Source organism: Cnephaeus nilssonii (assembly GCF_951640355.1).
Source record: "Cnephaeus nilssonii genome assembly, chromosome: 5".
NCBI classification, from domain to species: domain Eukaryota; kingdom Metazoa; phylum Chordata; class Mammalia; order Chiroptera; family Vespertilionidae; genus Cnephaeus; species Cnephaeus nilssonii.
The window spans coordinates 105,639,782-105,655,368 of record NC_137076.1 but is presented as its reverse complement, the minus strand read 5'-3'; the positions used below and the strand labels follow the sequence as shown (position 1 = coordinate 105,655,368).

General features: G+C 45.3%; 1 protein-coding gene across 1 annotated transcript; it reads left to right on the top strand.

The window, feature by feature from the left end:
• The first annotated feature begins 1,725 nt into the window (after positions 1-1,725).
• On the top strand, positions 1,726-15,027 carry THOC3 (THO complex subunit 3). The gene is made up of 6 exons (XM_079773295.1): positions 1,726-2,088; positions 4,810-4,966; positions 6,272-6,476; positions 9,270-9,431; positions 10,136-10,236; positions 14,256-15,027. Exons 1-6 carry the CDS (start codon positions 1,822-1,824, stop codon positions 14,417-14,419), a joined length of 1,056 nt encoding a protein of 351 aa, XP_079629421.1. The 5' UTR covers positions 1,726-1,821; the 3' UTR covers positions 14,420-15,027.
• Positions 15,028-15,587: the final 560 nt, after the last annotated feature.

The following is a 15,587-nucleotide window of genomic DNA, read 5'->3' as shown; positions in this document are numbered from 1 at the left end:
CGGGTACATTCCCAGTAGGGGGTGTGCAGGGGGCAGCTGATTGATGTCTCTCTCATCGATGTTTCTAACTCTCTCTCTCCCTCCCTTCCTCTCTGTAAAACAGTGGTTCTCAACCTTTTTAATGCCGCGACCCTTTAATACAGTTCCTCATGTTGTGGTGACCCCCAACCATAAAATTATTATTATTTTTTTTTCTTTCCAATTTTTTTTATTAAGGTATTATATGTGTACATATCTTACCATTGCCCCCCCCACCCCACTCCCATATATGCCCTCACCCCCCAGAGTTTTGCGTCCATTGGTTATGCTTATATGCATGCATACAAGTCCTTTGATTGATCTCTTATCTCCCCCACATAAAATTATTTTTGTTGCTACTTCATAACTGTAATTTTGCTACTGTCAATGAATCGTAATGTAAATATCTGTGTTTTCCGATGGTCTCAGGCGACCCTGCTAGCGGTTCTCAACCTGTGGGTTCACAAAAGATGGTATTAGGCGACCCTGTTAGCAGTTCTCCAGGTTGAGAACCGCTAGCAGGGTCACTTAAGACCATCGGAAAACACAGATATTTACATTATGATTCATTAACAGTTATGAAGTAGCAACGAAAATAATTTTATGGTTGGGGGTCACCACAACATGAGGAACTGTATTAAAGGGTCGTGGCATTAAAAAGGTTGAGAACCACTTCTGTAAAAGATCAATAATATATATATATAAAAAGATATGTAAGGAACAGTGCCATTTTTTGGGGGAGGGGGAAGGATATACACACACCTATTTACTCTTCCACTATTTCTGAGAGGCCCACAAGCAACTTAACAATATTTTTCTGAAGGGGAATTTGGGGACACACGAGGGAGAGAAACTTACTTTTCACTCTATTTTTGTACTTTTAAATTTGTTACCAAGTTATCTTACATTTGTATGTGTTATCTTTAAAATATCGTTTTCAACTTTTTGAGATTATTGTAAATTCACAAAAGATGTGTTTTTAAACACATTTCCAGCCACCTCATCACCAACCCAAAACCCTCCTAGTCCACAGCCCTTCTCCATGGTCTTGCCTGTTGCTGACAGCTCACTACTGTTTTCTTCAGCTCAAAACTGCTGGATCTGTAGGTTAAGGTAGGGGTGTGAAGGGTGGGGAATAAGGACTTTACTCTGTATCTTTATTTATTTATTTATTGCTTATATAATCATGTGCATATAGTATATTTTTTGATATATTTTTATTGTTTAATATACTACTATTTGTAATACTTTAAACAATATAGTATCTTTTGAAAACAAAGAATTTGTTTATTTAAGCAAATCTCCAGACCCCTTCTCAATAACCCCTCTCCCAAACCCCCTAGTCTTTACTGGAACGAGCAAGAAGTTAAGGGCTTTCAGCTCTAAGGGAGGGGGCTGAGGGATGAGCAGCAACTCTAGAAAAAAGGTATTTTACTGACGAGGAACCGAGGTTTAGGATAACGTTGGTTTCCGTTTTCGATTAAATACGGATATAAATGTTCCCTACCCAGAAGTAGATAAGGGGGAAATAGGAATCCTAAAAACCTCGGAATCGTTCACTTTGCAGTACATTTAAAGCGGAATCATGACTGTTTGAAAAGGCACCAGCGGGCGCGCGCGCTGCACGGCGGGATTTGTAGTCCTTTTCCGGTGGGCCACAGTGCGGCTGCGCGGCAGAGACGCCGCACTTCCGAGCGCATGCGTGCGGCGGCGGCGGCAGGACTGATTGGACTGAGGCCGGGACCGCGGCGGGACCGACTGGGCTGAGGCTGCGGGGTCGGCGCGGCGGTGCGGGAGCTCGGCATGGCGGTACCCGCGGCGGCCATGGGGCCCTCGGCGCTGGGCCAGAGCGGCCCCGGCTCCATGGCCCACTGGTGCTCCATGAGCAGCGGCCCGACGCGCTACGTGCTGGGCATGCAGGAGCTGTTCCGGGGCCACAGCAAGACGCGCGAGTTCCCGGCGCACAGCGCGAAGGTGCACTCGGTGGCCTGGAGCTGCGACGGGCGTCGTCTGGCCTCGGGGTCCTTCGACAAGACGGCCAGCGTCTTCTTGCTGGAGAAGGACCGGTTGGTGAGCTGCCAGGGCCCGGCACAGGCCAGGGAGAAGGGCCGGGAGGGGCTCGAGGGGAGAGGGTAGGCAGGGACGGGGGAGCGGTGTGTGCGGTGCGAGAGAGAGGAGTGGGGGTGTCGGGGGCACGCGCTGGGGTGGTAAGGGGCGAGGAGGAGGGTGGTGGAGAGGAAGACGGGGTGGTAAGGTGAGGAGGGGTGTGGAGGAGAGGAAGACGGGGTGGTAAGGTGAGGAGGGGTGTGGAGGAGAGGAAGACGGGGTGGTAAGGTGAGGAGGGGTGTGGAGGAGAGGAAGACCAGGTGGTAAGGTGAGGAGGGGTGTGGAGGAGAGGAAGACGGGGTGGTAAGGGGCGAGGAGGGGTGTGGAGGAGAGGAAGACGGGGTGGTAAGGTGAGGAGGGGTGTGGTGGAGAGGAAGACGGGGTGGTAAGGTGAGGAGGGGTGTGGTGGGGAGGAAGACGGGGTGGTAAGGTGAGGAGGGGTGTGGAGGAGAGGAAGACCAGGTGGTAAGGTGAGGAGGGGTGTGGTGGGGAGGAAGACGGGGTGGTAAGGTGAGGAGGGGTGTGGTGGGGAGGAAGACGGGGTGGTAAGGTGAGGAGGGGTGTGGTGGGGAGGAAGACGGGGTGGTAAGGTGAGGAGGGGTGTGGAGGAGAGGAAGACGGGGTGGTAAGGGGCGAGGAGGGGTGTGGAGGAGAGGAAGACGGGGTGGTAAGGTGAGGAGGGGTGTGGAGGAGAGGAAGACGGGGTGGTAAGGTGAGGAGGGGTGTGGTGGGGAGGAAGACCAGGTGGTAAGGTGAGGAGGGGTGTGGTGGGGAGGAAGACGGGGTGGTAAGGTGAGGAGGGGTGTGGAGGAGAGGAAGACGGGGTGGTAAGGGGCGAGGAGGGGTGTGGTGGGGAGGAAGACGGGGTGGTAAGGGGCGAGGAGGGGTGTGGAGGAGAGGAAGACGGGGTGGTAAGGGGTGAGGAGGGGTGTGGAGGAGAGGAAGACGGGGTGGTAAGGTGAGGAGGGGTGTGGAGGAGAGGAAGACGGGGTGGTAAGGTGAGGAGGGGTGTGGAGGAGAGGAAGACGGGGTGGTAAGGTGAGGAGGGGTGTGGAGGAGAGGAAGACGGGGTGGTAAGGTGAGGAGGGGTGTGGAGGAGAGGAAGACGGGGTGGTAAGGGGCGAGGAGGGGTGTGGTGGGGAGGAAGACGGGGTGGTAAGGGGCGAGGAGGGGTGTGGAGGAGAGGAAGACGGGGTGGTAAGGGGCGAGGAGGGGTGTGGAGGAGAGGAAGACGGGGTGGTAAGGTGAGGAGGGGTGTGGAGGAGAGGAAGACGGGGTGGTAAGGTGAGGAGGGGTGTGGAGGAGAGGAAGACGGGGTGGTAAGGGGTGAGGAGGGGTGTGGTGGGGAGGAAGACGGGGTGGTAAGGGGCGAGGAGGGGTGTGGTGGGGAGGAAGACGGGGTGGTAAGGGGCGAGGAGGGGTGTGGTGGGGAGGAAGACGGGGTGGTAAGGTGAGGAGGGGTGTGGTGGGGAGGAAGACGGGGTGGTAAGGTGAGGAGGGGTGTGGAGGAGAGGAAGACGGGGTGGTAAGGGGCGAGGAGGGGTGTGGTGGGGAGGAAGACGGGGTGGTAAGGGGCGAGGAGGGGTGTGGTGGGGAGGAAGACGGGGTGGTAAGGGGCGAGGAGGGGTGTGGAGGAGAGGAAGACGGGGTGGTAAGGTGAGGAGGGGTGTGGAGGAGAGGAAGACGGGGTGGTAAGGTGAGGAGGGGTGTGGAGGAGAGGAAGACGGGGTGGTAAGGGGCGAGGAGGGGTGTGGAGGAGAGGAAGACGGGGTGGTAAGGTGAGGAGGTGTGTGGTGGGGAGGAAGACCGGGTGGTAAGGTGAGGAGGGGTGTGGTGGAGAGGAAGACGGGGTGGTAAGGTGAGGAGGTGTGTGGTGGGGAGGAAGACCGGGTGGTAAGGTGAGGAGGGGTGTGGAGGAGAGGAAGACGGGGTGGTAAGGCGAGGAGGGGTGTGGAGGAGAGGAAGACGGGGTGGTAAGGGGCGAGGAGGGGTGTGGAGGAGAGGAAGACGGGGTGGTAAGGCGAGGAGGGGTGTGGAGGAGAGGAAGACGGGGTGGTAAGGCGAGGAGGGGTGTGGAGGAGAGGAAGACGGGGTGGTAAGGGGTGAGGAGGGGTGTGGTGGGGAGGAAGACGGGGTGGTAAGGGGCGAGGAGGGGTGTGGTGGGGAGGAAGACGGGGTGAAGATGCGCGGAGCGGAGTGGAGGTGGGAGGGTGCAGACAGGTGCAGGGTGGGTGGGGCAGGTGAGGAGCGGTGTGGGAGTGGTAGGAAGGGTATGTGGGGTGAGGAGTGTGTGTGGGGGCTGTTGTGGGGTCCCTGTCCGGTGAGAGGCCCCTTTGACTGGTAGGCCTCCGTGGGAAGGAGCAGACGCGCTGGGACCCTGGGCGGCAGAGGAAGGTGGCCAACCAGAGAGGAGGCAGGCCGGGACCGGCAGAAGTAATGGTGTTGATGTGGAAACCAGCCTCACGTGGTTCAGGGTGATTGGGGCGGAAGGGAATGGGGATTTGGGAAGAGTTTTGGGGAAGAGACTTAGAAGAACGGGGCTCACTTTAATTTTCTAAATTTTTGTTGGTCCGAGAAGGTTAAGGAGTTACGCGTGAGGTTAAGGAGTTACGCGTGAATAAGGTTAAGGAGTCACGTTTGGCAGGTACACATGTGTGACGTGACACCTGGAGTTTGTTCTTTCAGGTCAAAGAAAACAATTATCGTGGACATGGCGATAGTGTGGACCAGCTGTGTTGGCATCCAAGTAACCCTGACCTCTTCGTCACAGCGTCTGGAGACAAAACCATCCGCATCTGGGATGTGAGGACTACCAAATGCATCGCTACTGTGAACACTAAAGGTGACTTCAGAGAGGGGGCAATGGGAAGATACGTTACTTACATTCATTCAACAAGCATATTTCAAATACCTTTTTTGTGCCTGGCCTGGTGCTAGTTATGGGACATCCTGAGCTCCAAGGACATCAGTTTAGTGCATAAAAATAAAAATAAAAATCATCTAACAAAATATGACATGGTTCGTCGTAGAATGGAGATGTCTATATTATAGTGGGTACCCAGAATGGAAATGCTGAGGTCTGCCTGGGGGAGACAGGGAGGGTCTCAGAGAATTTGAGCAGACTCTTAGAGTAGCCATAGGAATATAGCGGTCGATGCGATGGGAAGGGAGGACAAGCAGCATGTGCAAAGGCATGGAGCATTTGGAAAACTGCTCATAAGCTAGGATGGCTGAAGCTTGGATGGTCTTGGGGGTCTGGAAGAAAATGACATGTGCCTTTATAGACTCTGTTATTCACCAGTGTTGTCCTGTAAACCTTGAGGTAATTTACCATGTTTTTTTGATTAAGATATTGATTAGAAGATACACCAATATTTTAAGTGCCATTAGGAAAGGAAATAAAGCTTCCAGATAACAATGTATACCAAAAATTTTGATATTCATTCGATGCATTTTAAGATGCATCCTAGATAATAAAATATGAAAAAAAATGCATCTTAGAGAATTGGTAAAGTTGATGAGATTTTTAATTGATGTGTTCATACCTGTAGGTGGGATGATGTAGTCATTTCCCTATGATGCATAAGTGGATGATCATTAAAAATCGGTTATATATACATATATACATATACATATACATATACATATATATATATAAAATAATGCCTATTAGAAAAAGAACCAGCTCATCGAAATTATTGCTAAATTAAAGCTAAATTAAATTTTTTGAGTCAGTTTTAAAGAAAAGTATAGCTATTACATGATTAGGATAAAAATTGTGAAAGTGGCATGTGAATGACTTGAATTTGGGAAATTCTGGTGTAAGAGAATAAGAGGTTTGGAGCCAAATCTAGTGGCTCTTCTAGCTTTGACAGTTTGGCTCATCTCTCTTCCATTTCTTCATCTGTGAAATAGGGATAATGAATTGCTAATAAAGACAGTATTGTGAGGCCCACATGGGGAAGTTTGTAGATGAATGTGCCCTGCTCATAGTTGCTGATTCTTAGGTGCTCGTTCCCTTACGTTGACATGACCTTAATGAATGAACTCTGGAGATAACTCTGGCCTTCTTTCTAGGATAACAAAATAAACTTCTTGAGGATTCTGGGCAAACAGATGATCTTACTGATTATATCTGGTTTTCTAGGGGAGAACATTAATATCTGTTGGAGTCCTGATGGGCAGACCATCGCCGTAGGCAACAAGGATGATGTGGTGACCTTCATTGATGCCAAGACACACCGTTCGAAAGCGGAGGAGCAGTTCAAGTTTGAGGTCAATGAAATCTCCTGGAACAATGACAATAACATGTTCTTCCTGACAAATGGCAATGGTTGTATCAACATCCTCAGGTGAGAGGCTTCTAGCTTAGGGAACTGTCCCGTCTGTAACAGCTGGGGGCGCTGGTGGTTGCTGAGAAGGATTAGGTGTGAGTCTGTCCTGAAGGAGCTTAAGGGACACATTGTAATAAAGAACCCTAACCTCTGTTGAGCCGGGCACCTTATGTTTTGCTGGGTCCTCACAGAAATTCTAGCGGGTTGATGGTGTGCTTCCCATTTGATAGGTAAGGATCTGGGGTTCAGAGTCACAGGTCAGCTGGTGAGCACTAGAACTGGATGCACCTCGAATTGTGGCTAATTTGTACCCTTAAAGTCTCAGCTACAATATATGACATTCACTGCAAGGACGCCATCTCACACCCCTCCCTCCTCCAGGTCAGAGGCTTATGTGATGTACTTCCTTTTGGAACCATTTCTCATTTTACATTCTAATTGCATGTTTACTTGTCAGTATCCTCCATTAGACTTAAGTTCCGTGAGGGTAGAGACTGTGGTTAACTTGTTTACTGTTGAATCCCAAATGCCTAGCCCAGTCCCTGCTACACATAGTAAGGATTTCAGTAACTATTTGCTCTCTAAACGAATGAAATGGTGGAATTGGAATTCAGGTCCTTCTGGTGCTGTTCTTCCTGCTGTCCTGGGTGAGCAATGCAAGGCAGAGGGAAGCAGGTTTTACCTCAGAGAGGCTGGGTTTGCTCTGGAATCGCGAGGAAAGAAACTGGAGTTGGGGGTTGAAGGAGGCAGCTTCTGAGTTTGACTTTGAAAGCTGCGTAGAATTTTAAGAATGAGAGAAAGGGAACTGCACAGTTGACAAAGCAGGTGTGAATGAGCATGGCTTATTTGGAGAGTAGTTGGTAGGTCAGGGTTGCTGAGAGTGGTGGCAGTTAAGGTATTAAAAAGAGGGTCTGAACATGGCAAGATAAAGTTGAAGTATGATTTGGGACCAGATCGCAAAAGGCCTGGATTTCTGTACTTGGTAACTTGAATTTTATTCTGTAGGCAGTGGGGATTCTATAATTTACTTTCAAAGCCTTTTTATTAGAAAGTAAAACAGATATGGAAAACCATGTAAAACAAGTGTATAGCTTAATGAACAATTATATGCATTACACCTGTGTAACCCCACTTAGGTCAAGGAATAGTACTTTGCCGGCCATATCAGAAGTAAGTCCATACGCATTATCCTAATCATAACCCACTCTCCTGAAAAGTAAACACTGTCTTGAGTTTTATCGTTATTTATAGTTTTAGCTACCAAGTCTGTATCTCTAGGTATTCTAGCCTTTGCCCATTTAAAAAGTTTGGTAAGTCTCTAAGTCTGTTCACCTAGAAGGTCCCCCTCCATCCCTTTCTTTTAGTTATGGCTTAGCTATTGAAAAACCAGAAGAGATTCTCCTAGCCTGGATTGTGCTGGTCTCATAATGCTTATTTATTTGTAGGAATATGAGACACGTCCTCTCACCTACTATTTGGTTACTCAGGAATATAGTTCATTTAGGAAAGATAGGATACATGCTTGATTCTTTCCCTTTATCATTGGGTAATGAATTAGTTCCCTATCACCTTCAAATATGACCAGCTAGAGTGTTGTGTGTGTGTGTGTGTGTGTGTGTGTGTGTGTGTGTGTGTTTTAATGAATCATTATGGACTTCGGTATTTAAGTAATTTTTTTTAATGATAAAATTAGGAATTCATACTGATGATTTCCAATTAAAATTCAGGACTACAGGAATTTTACTAAAGCTCTTCTGTATTACGAATCTCTTTCCTTCCAGAGTATCCTGGTTCTCAAAGATGCAGGGGATTATAGAATTAGAATGCTCCATGGTTGCTTATTACCTTTATCCCACACTATACATACAGTTGTCTCAATAACCACCACCACCAATGTAACTACTTAAAACAGTAAATTTTGCTTTTTGTATGTGCTTTCCTCATTCTTCCTCTATTAAAAAAAATAGTAATACTATAGATTGTTAGAGTATAGAGCCATTTCATATTATACCTGGCCTTTTAACCATGTGTAGTTTCTACAAGAAACTGTATGTAATGCTCATCACCAGCACTATGTTGATAAATCTAGTCATTTGGATTGTCAAAGCTCATTCTCTAGTTTAGATTCCTCAGGAATGGTTCATGGGAACAGTATTCCCTGAGTTCATACTTATAACATATACTTATGAAACTTACAGATGTTTTATTATTGTGCTTATTTGAACTTTTTATAATTGACTAGAGGCCCGGTGCACGAATTCGTGCATGGGTAGGGGCCCTAGGCCTAGCTGGTGATCAGGGCCGATCTGTGGGGTGACTGGCGGGGCGATTGGGGCCCCCACTTGCACCTACCTTGGCTGGTCTGCAGGCTGGGGGCAGCTCCTGCGTTGAGTGTCTGCCCCCTGGTGGTTAGTGCACGTCATAGTGACTGGTTGTTCTGCCGTTTGGTCAATTTGCATATTAGGCTTTTATTATATAGGATAATCAGTCTCGCTAGCTATAAAAATCCTTGCTTGTGTTATGTTTTCTTTTGGCATAAAGTGTTACTGGCAAAAGGGTCTAATAATAACTGAATTTTCTTTTTCTTTCAATCCAGTAGTTTTACCTCTGTGTCACATCTAGGTTTATATTCTCAGGTGTGTGGTGTGTGGTTTCAGTATGTTGTTTGAAATCTGTATTTAAGGAAAGCTTTCTTGAATACAGTCTTTGACATTCTGTTGTCTTTGGTTTTCCTCTTCAGTGTCTCCTATTATTATTTTAGCATCACAGTCCTCCTGGCACAGTTTGATTGCTATCTGTCTTGTTTTGCAGCTACCCAGAGCTGAAGCCTGTGCAGTCCATCAATGCCCATCCTTCTAACTGCATCTGTATCAAGTTTGACCCCATGGGGAAGTACTTTGCCACAGGAAGTGCAGATGCTTTGGTCAGCCTCTGGGATGTGGATGAATTAGTGTGTGTGCGGTGCTTTTCCAGGTAAGCGACTCTGCCAGCACGTGCCTTGTGGGATATTTTATTTCATTTTGGGTGAAATTGTGCCTTCTTATTGGGTTATTTAAAATCTTTTTCAATTACAGTTAACATTCAATATTATTAGTTTCAGGTATATAGCATAATGGTTACATATTTATAGAACTTACAAAGTGTTCTCCCTGATAAGTCTAGTACCCCCTGACACCATACTTAGTTATTAAAATACTAGAGGCTCGGTGCACGGAATTCGTGCACTTGGGGAGGGGGTCCCTCAGCCTGGCCTGCGTCCTCTCGCAGTCCGGGAGCCCTCGGGGGATGTCCGACTGACAGCTTATGCCTGCTCCTCCTAGGAAGCGGGCCTAAACCATCAGCTGGACATTCTTAGCGCTGCCACGGAGGCAGGAGAGGCTCCCGCTACCACCGCTGCACTCGCCAGCCATGAGCCTGGCTTCTGACTGAGTGGCGCTCCCCCTGTGGGAGCGCACTGACCACCAGGGGCAGCTCCTGCGTTGAGCGTCTGCCCCCTGGTGGTCAGTGCACGTCATAGCGACTGTTCCTTCTGCCATTCCATCGATTTGCATATTAGCCTTTTATTATATAGGATTATTGACTATATTCCCTATGCTGAACTTTACATCAGCATAGGGAATCATTGGGTTATTCTAATTTCTCCTTTGTCTACTCTTCTTTGTCTACTTTCTCCTTAGGCTGGATTGGCCTGTGAGGACCCTCAGTTTCAGCCACGATGGGAAAATGCTGGCTTCAGCATCAGAAGATCATTTTATTGACATTGCTGAAGTAGAGACAGGTGACTAAAACCTTCCTATCTTAACAAGAACCTTCTGTACCTTCATCTCTGGCCATCAGGACTTCTCCTGTCATGTGTTTTCATTTCTGCACATTACTCCTTCATCAGTATTAGCATCAATGAATTTGTCTCCTTAAGACAAGTTCATTTATTACGACTGTTACAGTCAGGTAATGAGGGAGCAAAGAGTTAGGAAAGGCAGGGGCAGATCTGAAGGAAAGTGATTTAGGAAAATATTTTGTATTTTATTAACTTTTACACTTGATCTTAGCCAAAAGGCCGAGAAGCGATGTATTTTATTAACTTTTAATTCTTTCATTGTAATGAAAAATTTACAATACAGGAAGGTAGGACCTGTGGTCCCATTATTTAATTGCTACCTCTTTTTAGCATTATAATATATTTATTTTTATCTTTTGCCTGTATGTGAATATATATGTGTGCATATACATATATATGTATATTTGTACTTTAAGGAATTATCAAAGTAGGTGCGATGTGCTTTAAAAATAGCAAAACAGAACTTGCAAATAGAAAAATGGGAGGAGTGTAATCATTTTATAAAAGAATTTCCTCAGTTTTATTTTTTAAAGTAGCTGTATTATTTTGGAAATACAAGATATTTTAGTAAAAGAATTAAAACTATGTAGAAAACTTCAGAGAAGTAGTAAAAAACTTGAAATTCCACGATTTAAAGAATGCCACTGTTGGTAACATCATGGGGAACATGGTCCAGACACCCGGACATGCAGCTCCTGTGATGCTGGGGTACTCACCTGTTACTCTGGGGCCCCGCCTCACCTGCAGACTGTTACAGCTTCTTAGTGCAGTGGCTGCTGAGCTCACTGCCGCTTTGATGGGGTTAGAATTTCATTCTGCATACTGTCTCATTCTGTATGCTATCAGGTGGCTTCTAATTGTTGCACCGTTACCAATAATGCTGTGCGTGATGAGTGTCCTTGATGTACTTCATTTTACTTATATGATCCTCCTTTTGGGTAAACCATTGAAGTGGATTGCTGAGTCCTAGGCGGTCACATTTTGTGAAGGACCAAACCACCGTACAAAAAAATCACTGCAGTTTTGCTCTTAGCATCAGTGTGTGTGTGTGTACTTGTTTTTCCCATGCCGTCTTTGTGCAAGTTTCTTTTAATTTTCTACCTTACCTAATATACGTAAAATACAATTTAATTCACAGTACTCTTTCAGGAATATATTGAATTTAGCTGTATTAACTTTTTCTAAACACTTCAACAAGTATCTTTTTCTGAGATTATTATTTTTAAATTTACTTTTTAGTTATAGTTGACATACAGTATTTAGACAAATACTTTTAAACATGTTGGATTTTAAACAGAAATTTTCTCGATAACCTCAATTAATTAAAAGCAAGATATTAAAACAAAGCAAAATTCTATTATTTTAGAGCATTTTTATACACAAATGGGAAACAGTCTAACTTCATGATGATGGACTAATGAAATAAGTTGTGATACATCCATATTACAGTGTGCCAGGAGAAATGGAAGATGTGTGAGGCATAGTACTGAATGATGAATGAGCAAAGCAAGTAGTCAGCCATGCATATGATATGTTCCCATTTAGGTAAAGAAAATAAAGTGAAGTTGGTAGGAAAACATTTAGAACTTATCTCAGACTTATAAGATTAAGGGAAGACTTAAATAGAAAAAAAGAATAAATTTAAATTACCGATTATTACTGAAACCAGTTAAACAAAATTAAAAATTCAGTTCCTCAGTCACCCTAGGCACATTGCAGGGACTCAGTAGCCCCCTGTGGCCAGTGGGAGCTGTATTGTTCAGTGCAGATAGAGAATGTGTCTATACAGACATGTTTGTTGTATGGTGCTGCTCTGTACCCTTGACCTGTTTGAATTTTATGCAGTAAAGCACGTCTTCATATAGTAGTTTGTAAAATAAGAGTAATACATGTTCATTATAGAATATTTGGAAAATGCTAACAGATATAAAGGGGCAATTAACAGGCACATGTAAGTCCATAATTTAGAGGTAATCATTGCTAACATGTTAGCATTTATCCTTCTCGTCTTTCTTTTCCTCCTACATGCATATGTATTTTTTCTGTTGTTGGAATCATATGTTAGATATAATTTTGTATCTCACATATATGTATATATTTTTTATATGTAAATATATATAAATATGTAACTATAAAGTATTTTTTTATTAATTTCAGAGAGGAAGGGAGAGGGAGAGAGAGATAGAAACATCAACGATGAGAGAGAATCATTGATCAGCTGCCTCCTGAATGCCCCACATTGGGGATCGAGCCTGCTACCTGGCATGTGCCCTCCTAGTTCATATGTACATGCTCAACCATATATCATATTATATATGACTAGTAGCCTTGTGCACGAATCCGTGCGCCAGTAGCTCGCTGCCGCCCTCCAGTAGCTCTCCGCCTGCTGCCCCGCCCTCCTGTAGCTCCCCCTGCCTCCCCTCTCATAGCTTGCTGCCCTGTCCCCTCCTATAGCTCTCTGCCGCCTGCTTGTAGCCAGTAGCTCTAGCTCGCTGCTACCCTCCTGTAGCTCTCTGCCGCCTGCTGCCCCACCCTCCTGTAGCTCTCTGCTGCCCGCTTGTAGCTCGCTGCTCCACCCTCCTGGACTAATGAAATAAGTTGTGATACTAATGAAATACATGTGATACATGATCTGGTCCTTACGCGGTCTGTTGTTACGCTTCACGATGTAACAACCATTTGCATATTACATCTTTATTATATAGGATAGCATATATAATTGAAGCTCATTTTAATATAGTCCACTTAATTTTCAGCTTTTCAGACACACCCATACACATTGCATCAGTCTATTGGAACTTTGATGGTCTGGGATAGTAATGTTAGCCTCACAGCACTGATTTATCATTCAAAGATTAAACTTCCCATAAACTAAGAAGGTGTTCAAGTCTATGAAGCCACATGGTTATTTGGGAAATTTTAGGCTTTTTCATGTCTACTCTGGTTTTCTATAACTATATAAATATCTTTTATCAATCCCATATCAAATGACATGGAGTTAAAGGCGTAAAGAGAAATGAACGAGGAGTAGCACACCTTGCAACCATTTTTGTGTCTTTGTAACTCAGAACTTTGCTCAGACACAGATGTAGGCTGCCAATTCTCGCATCATGAAAAATGGTCAGCTGTCCCAGAAATAGTTTCTCTCTCACCCTCCTCCTCTCCTCCCTCCCTCCTTCTTCCCTCCTCCTTCTTCCTCCCCCCATCACTTTCTTTCTCTTTCCACACACAAGTATATATGAAACAGCTTTATAGTCATAATTCACGTACCATAGTTGGCTAGTTTGAAGTAGACAATTGAGTGTATTCTACATTTTTAAATTGGCATCACACTGTAAATTTTACTATATTCATCTTAATCCTAAGGTTGAGGAAAAGTTAAGCAGGATTAAAGGAATAACAGCTTTAGAAGATCATGTTTAATTTCTGCAAGTGGGAGGAATACAGTTTTGGGGAAAAGAGCTTGTATTACTCTTACTAGAAGGCATTGAGATTTAGTAGATGGATCTGCTGCCTGGGAACAGGTTGACCTCATGTGTTGACTCCGTTGCTTCCTTGAGATGTGATTTACCTGTTAAGTCACTCGTTTCTGTATAAAATGGTGTTAAAACCATTACCTGTCTTGCTGGGTTGTCATTATACTTTGTGGAAATAAAGTATAGTCCATGTGATTCATAGGACACTCAGTGACCATCAGCGTCTGCTCACTGCTTTCCCACGGAGTGCAGACCGGGTCAGAGCATAGGCTCTTGCGTTAACTGGTCTGCATTCAGAACCTGCTCTGCCCCAAAATGACTTGTGACCTCTCTGCGCCTCCGAGTTCTCTGTAAAGTGGGGTAATGATTGTGTCTGTCTCATGGGGCCATCAAGTGGATTAAATGAGTTAATTTAGCTAAGAACTTAATGAGTGTGTTCTCTTACTAATGTATTGATTGGTTTCTCTATATTGATTTTTATAGGAGACAAGCTATGGGAGGTGCAGTGTGAGTCCCCGACCTTCACTGTGGCTTGGCACCCCAAAAGGCCTCTGCTGGCATTTGCCTGTGATGACAAAGATGGCAAATATGACAGTAGTCGGGAAGCAGGAACTGTGAAGCTGTTTGGGCTTCCCAATGATTCCTGATTGGGAGGACCTGACAAGGGAGACAGACTGAACTACACTCAGTTTGGTCTGTTCTCCGAGCTGGTGGCACCTGCAGTATCTGTACGTTGCTGTAAATTATAGAAGTCTTTTTTCAGGCCTCCCATTCCAGTGCCTTCTTGTGTGCTGTGTTAGCAGGTCCTTTTCTTTCTCTCCGGCATGAGGCTCTCAGTGTGGGTGATGACACCAGCATACCTTGTCCTCTGGGGATCTCCTGTCCTGCTTTTGGGAATAGGGCGGCTTCATTGGACTCGCTTCTGCTTGGACACTACCTAGTTTGGGGGGGGGGGGGTGAAAGGGAGAGCTGGGGGCCCTAGCCAGGTAGCTCCGTTGCTTAGAGCGCCGTGCTGCCCCAATACGCCAGGTTTGGTCTCTGTTCAGGGCACATACAGGAAGCAACCAATAAATGCATAGATAAGTGGAACAGCAAATCGATGTTTCCCTCCCTCCCTTCCTCTCTCCCCCCATCCCTCCCTCAAAAATCAATTAATTAAAAAAATAAAGAAGAATATTGGGGGTGGAATTTTTTTTTATAATTAAATACATATAATTTTGAGAATTGAATAATAAAACTGACTTTTATTGTGAGACTTCTAGGACTTTATTTAAATTATGGTATTATGATGTTATTACAGGAAGATACTTCAGTTTTTCATTTAAAAAAAATCTCTAGAATTTAAAGGTGGTAATCTTATTTAATGTTCTAACCCAGTGGTCGGCAAACTCAGTCAACAGAGCGGCAAACCGCGGCTTGCGAGCCGCATGTCTCTCGCGAGCCGCGGTTTGCCGACCACTGTCCTAACCCAAGACCTCTGAAATGCAGGACAGAATGTGAAGTGCGTGGGCAGCAGCAGTGCTTTGAGTCAGCAGTCGTTTGCATGTCTGTGTATGTCTACCTGGCCTCGCTCTTCAGATTTATGATAAACACTGGGAAAAGTAGTAACATACAAATAAGAACTACAAAATCAGGTTATTAAAAACTCGTTAAGAAATGGAAATTAGAATAGGAAGAAATTAAAATAGAAACAGTCAAAGAATAAGGAGTCAATTGAACGATTGAACTAAAATGTTGACTCTGCACTTCCTGGTGGCAAAGTGAAGAAGGGATAAGTCAGTGAATTTTTATGAAAAAGAAAAGCACATGGCAGCT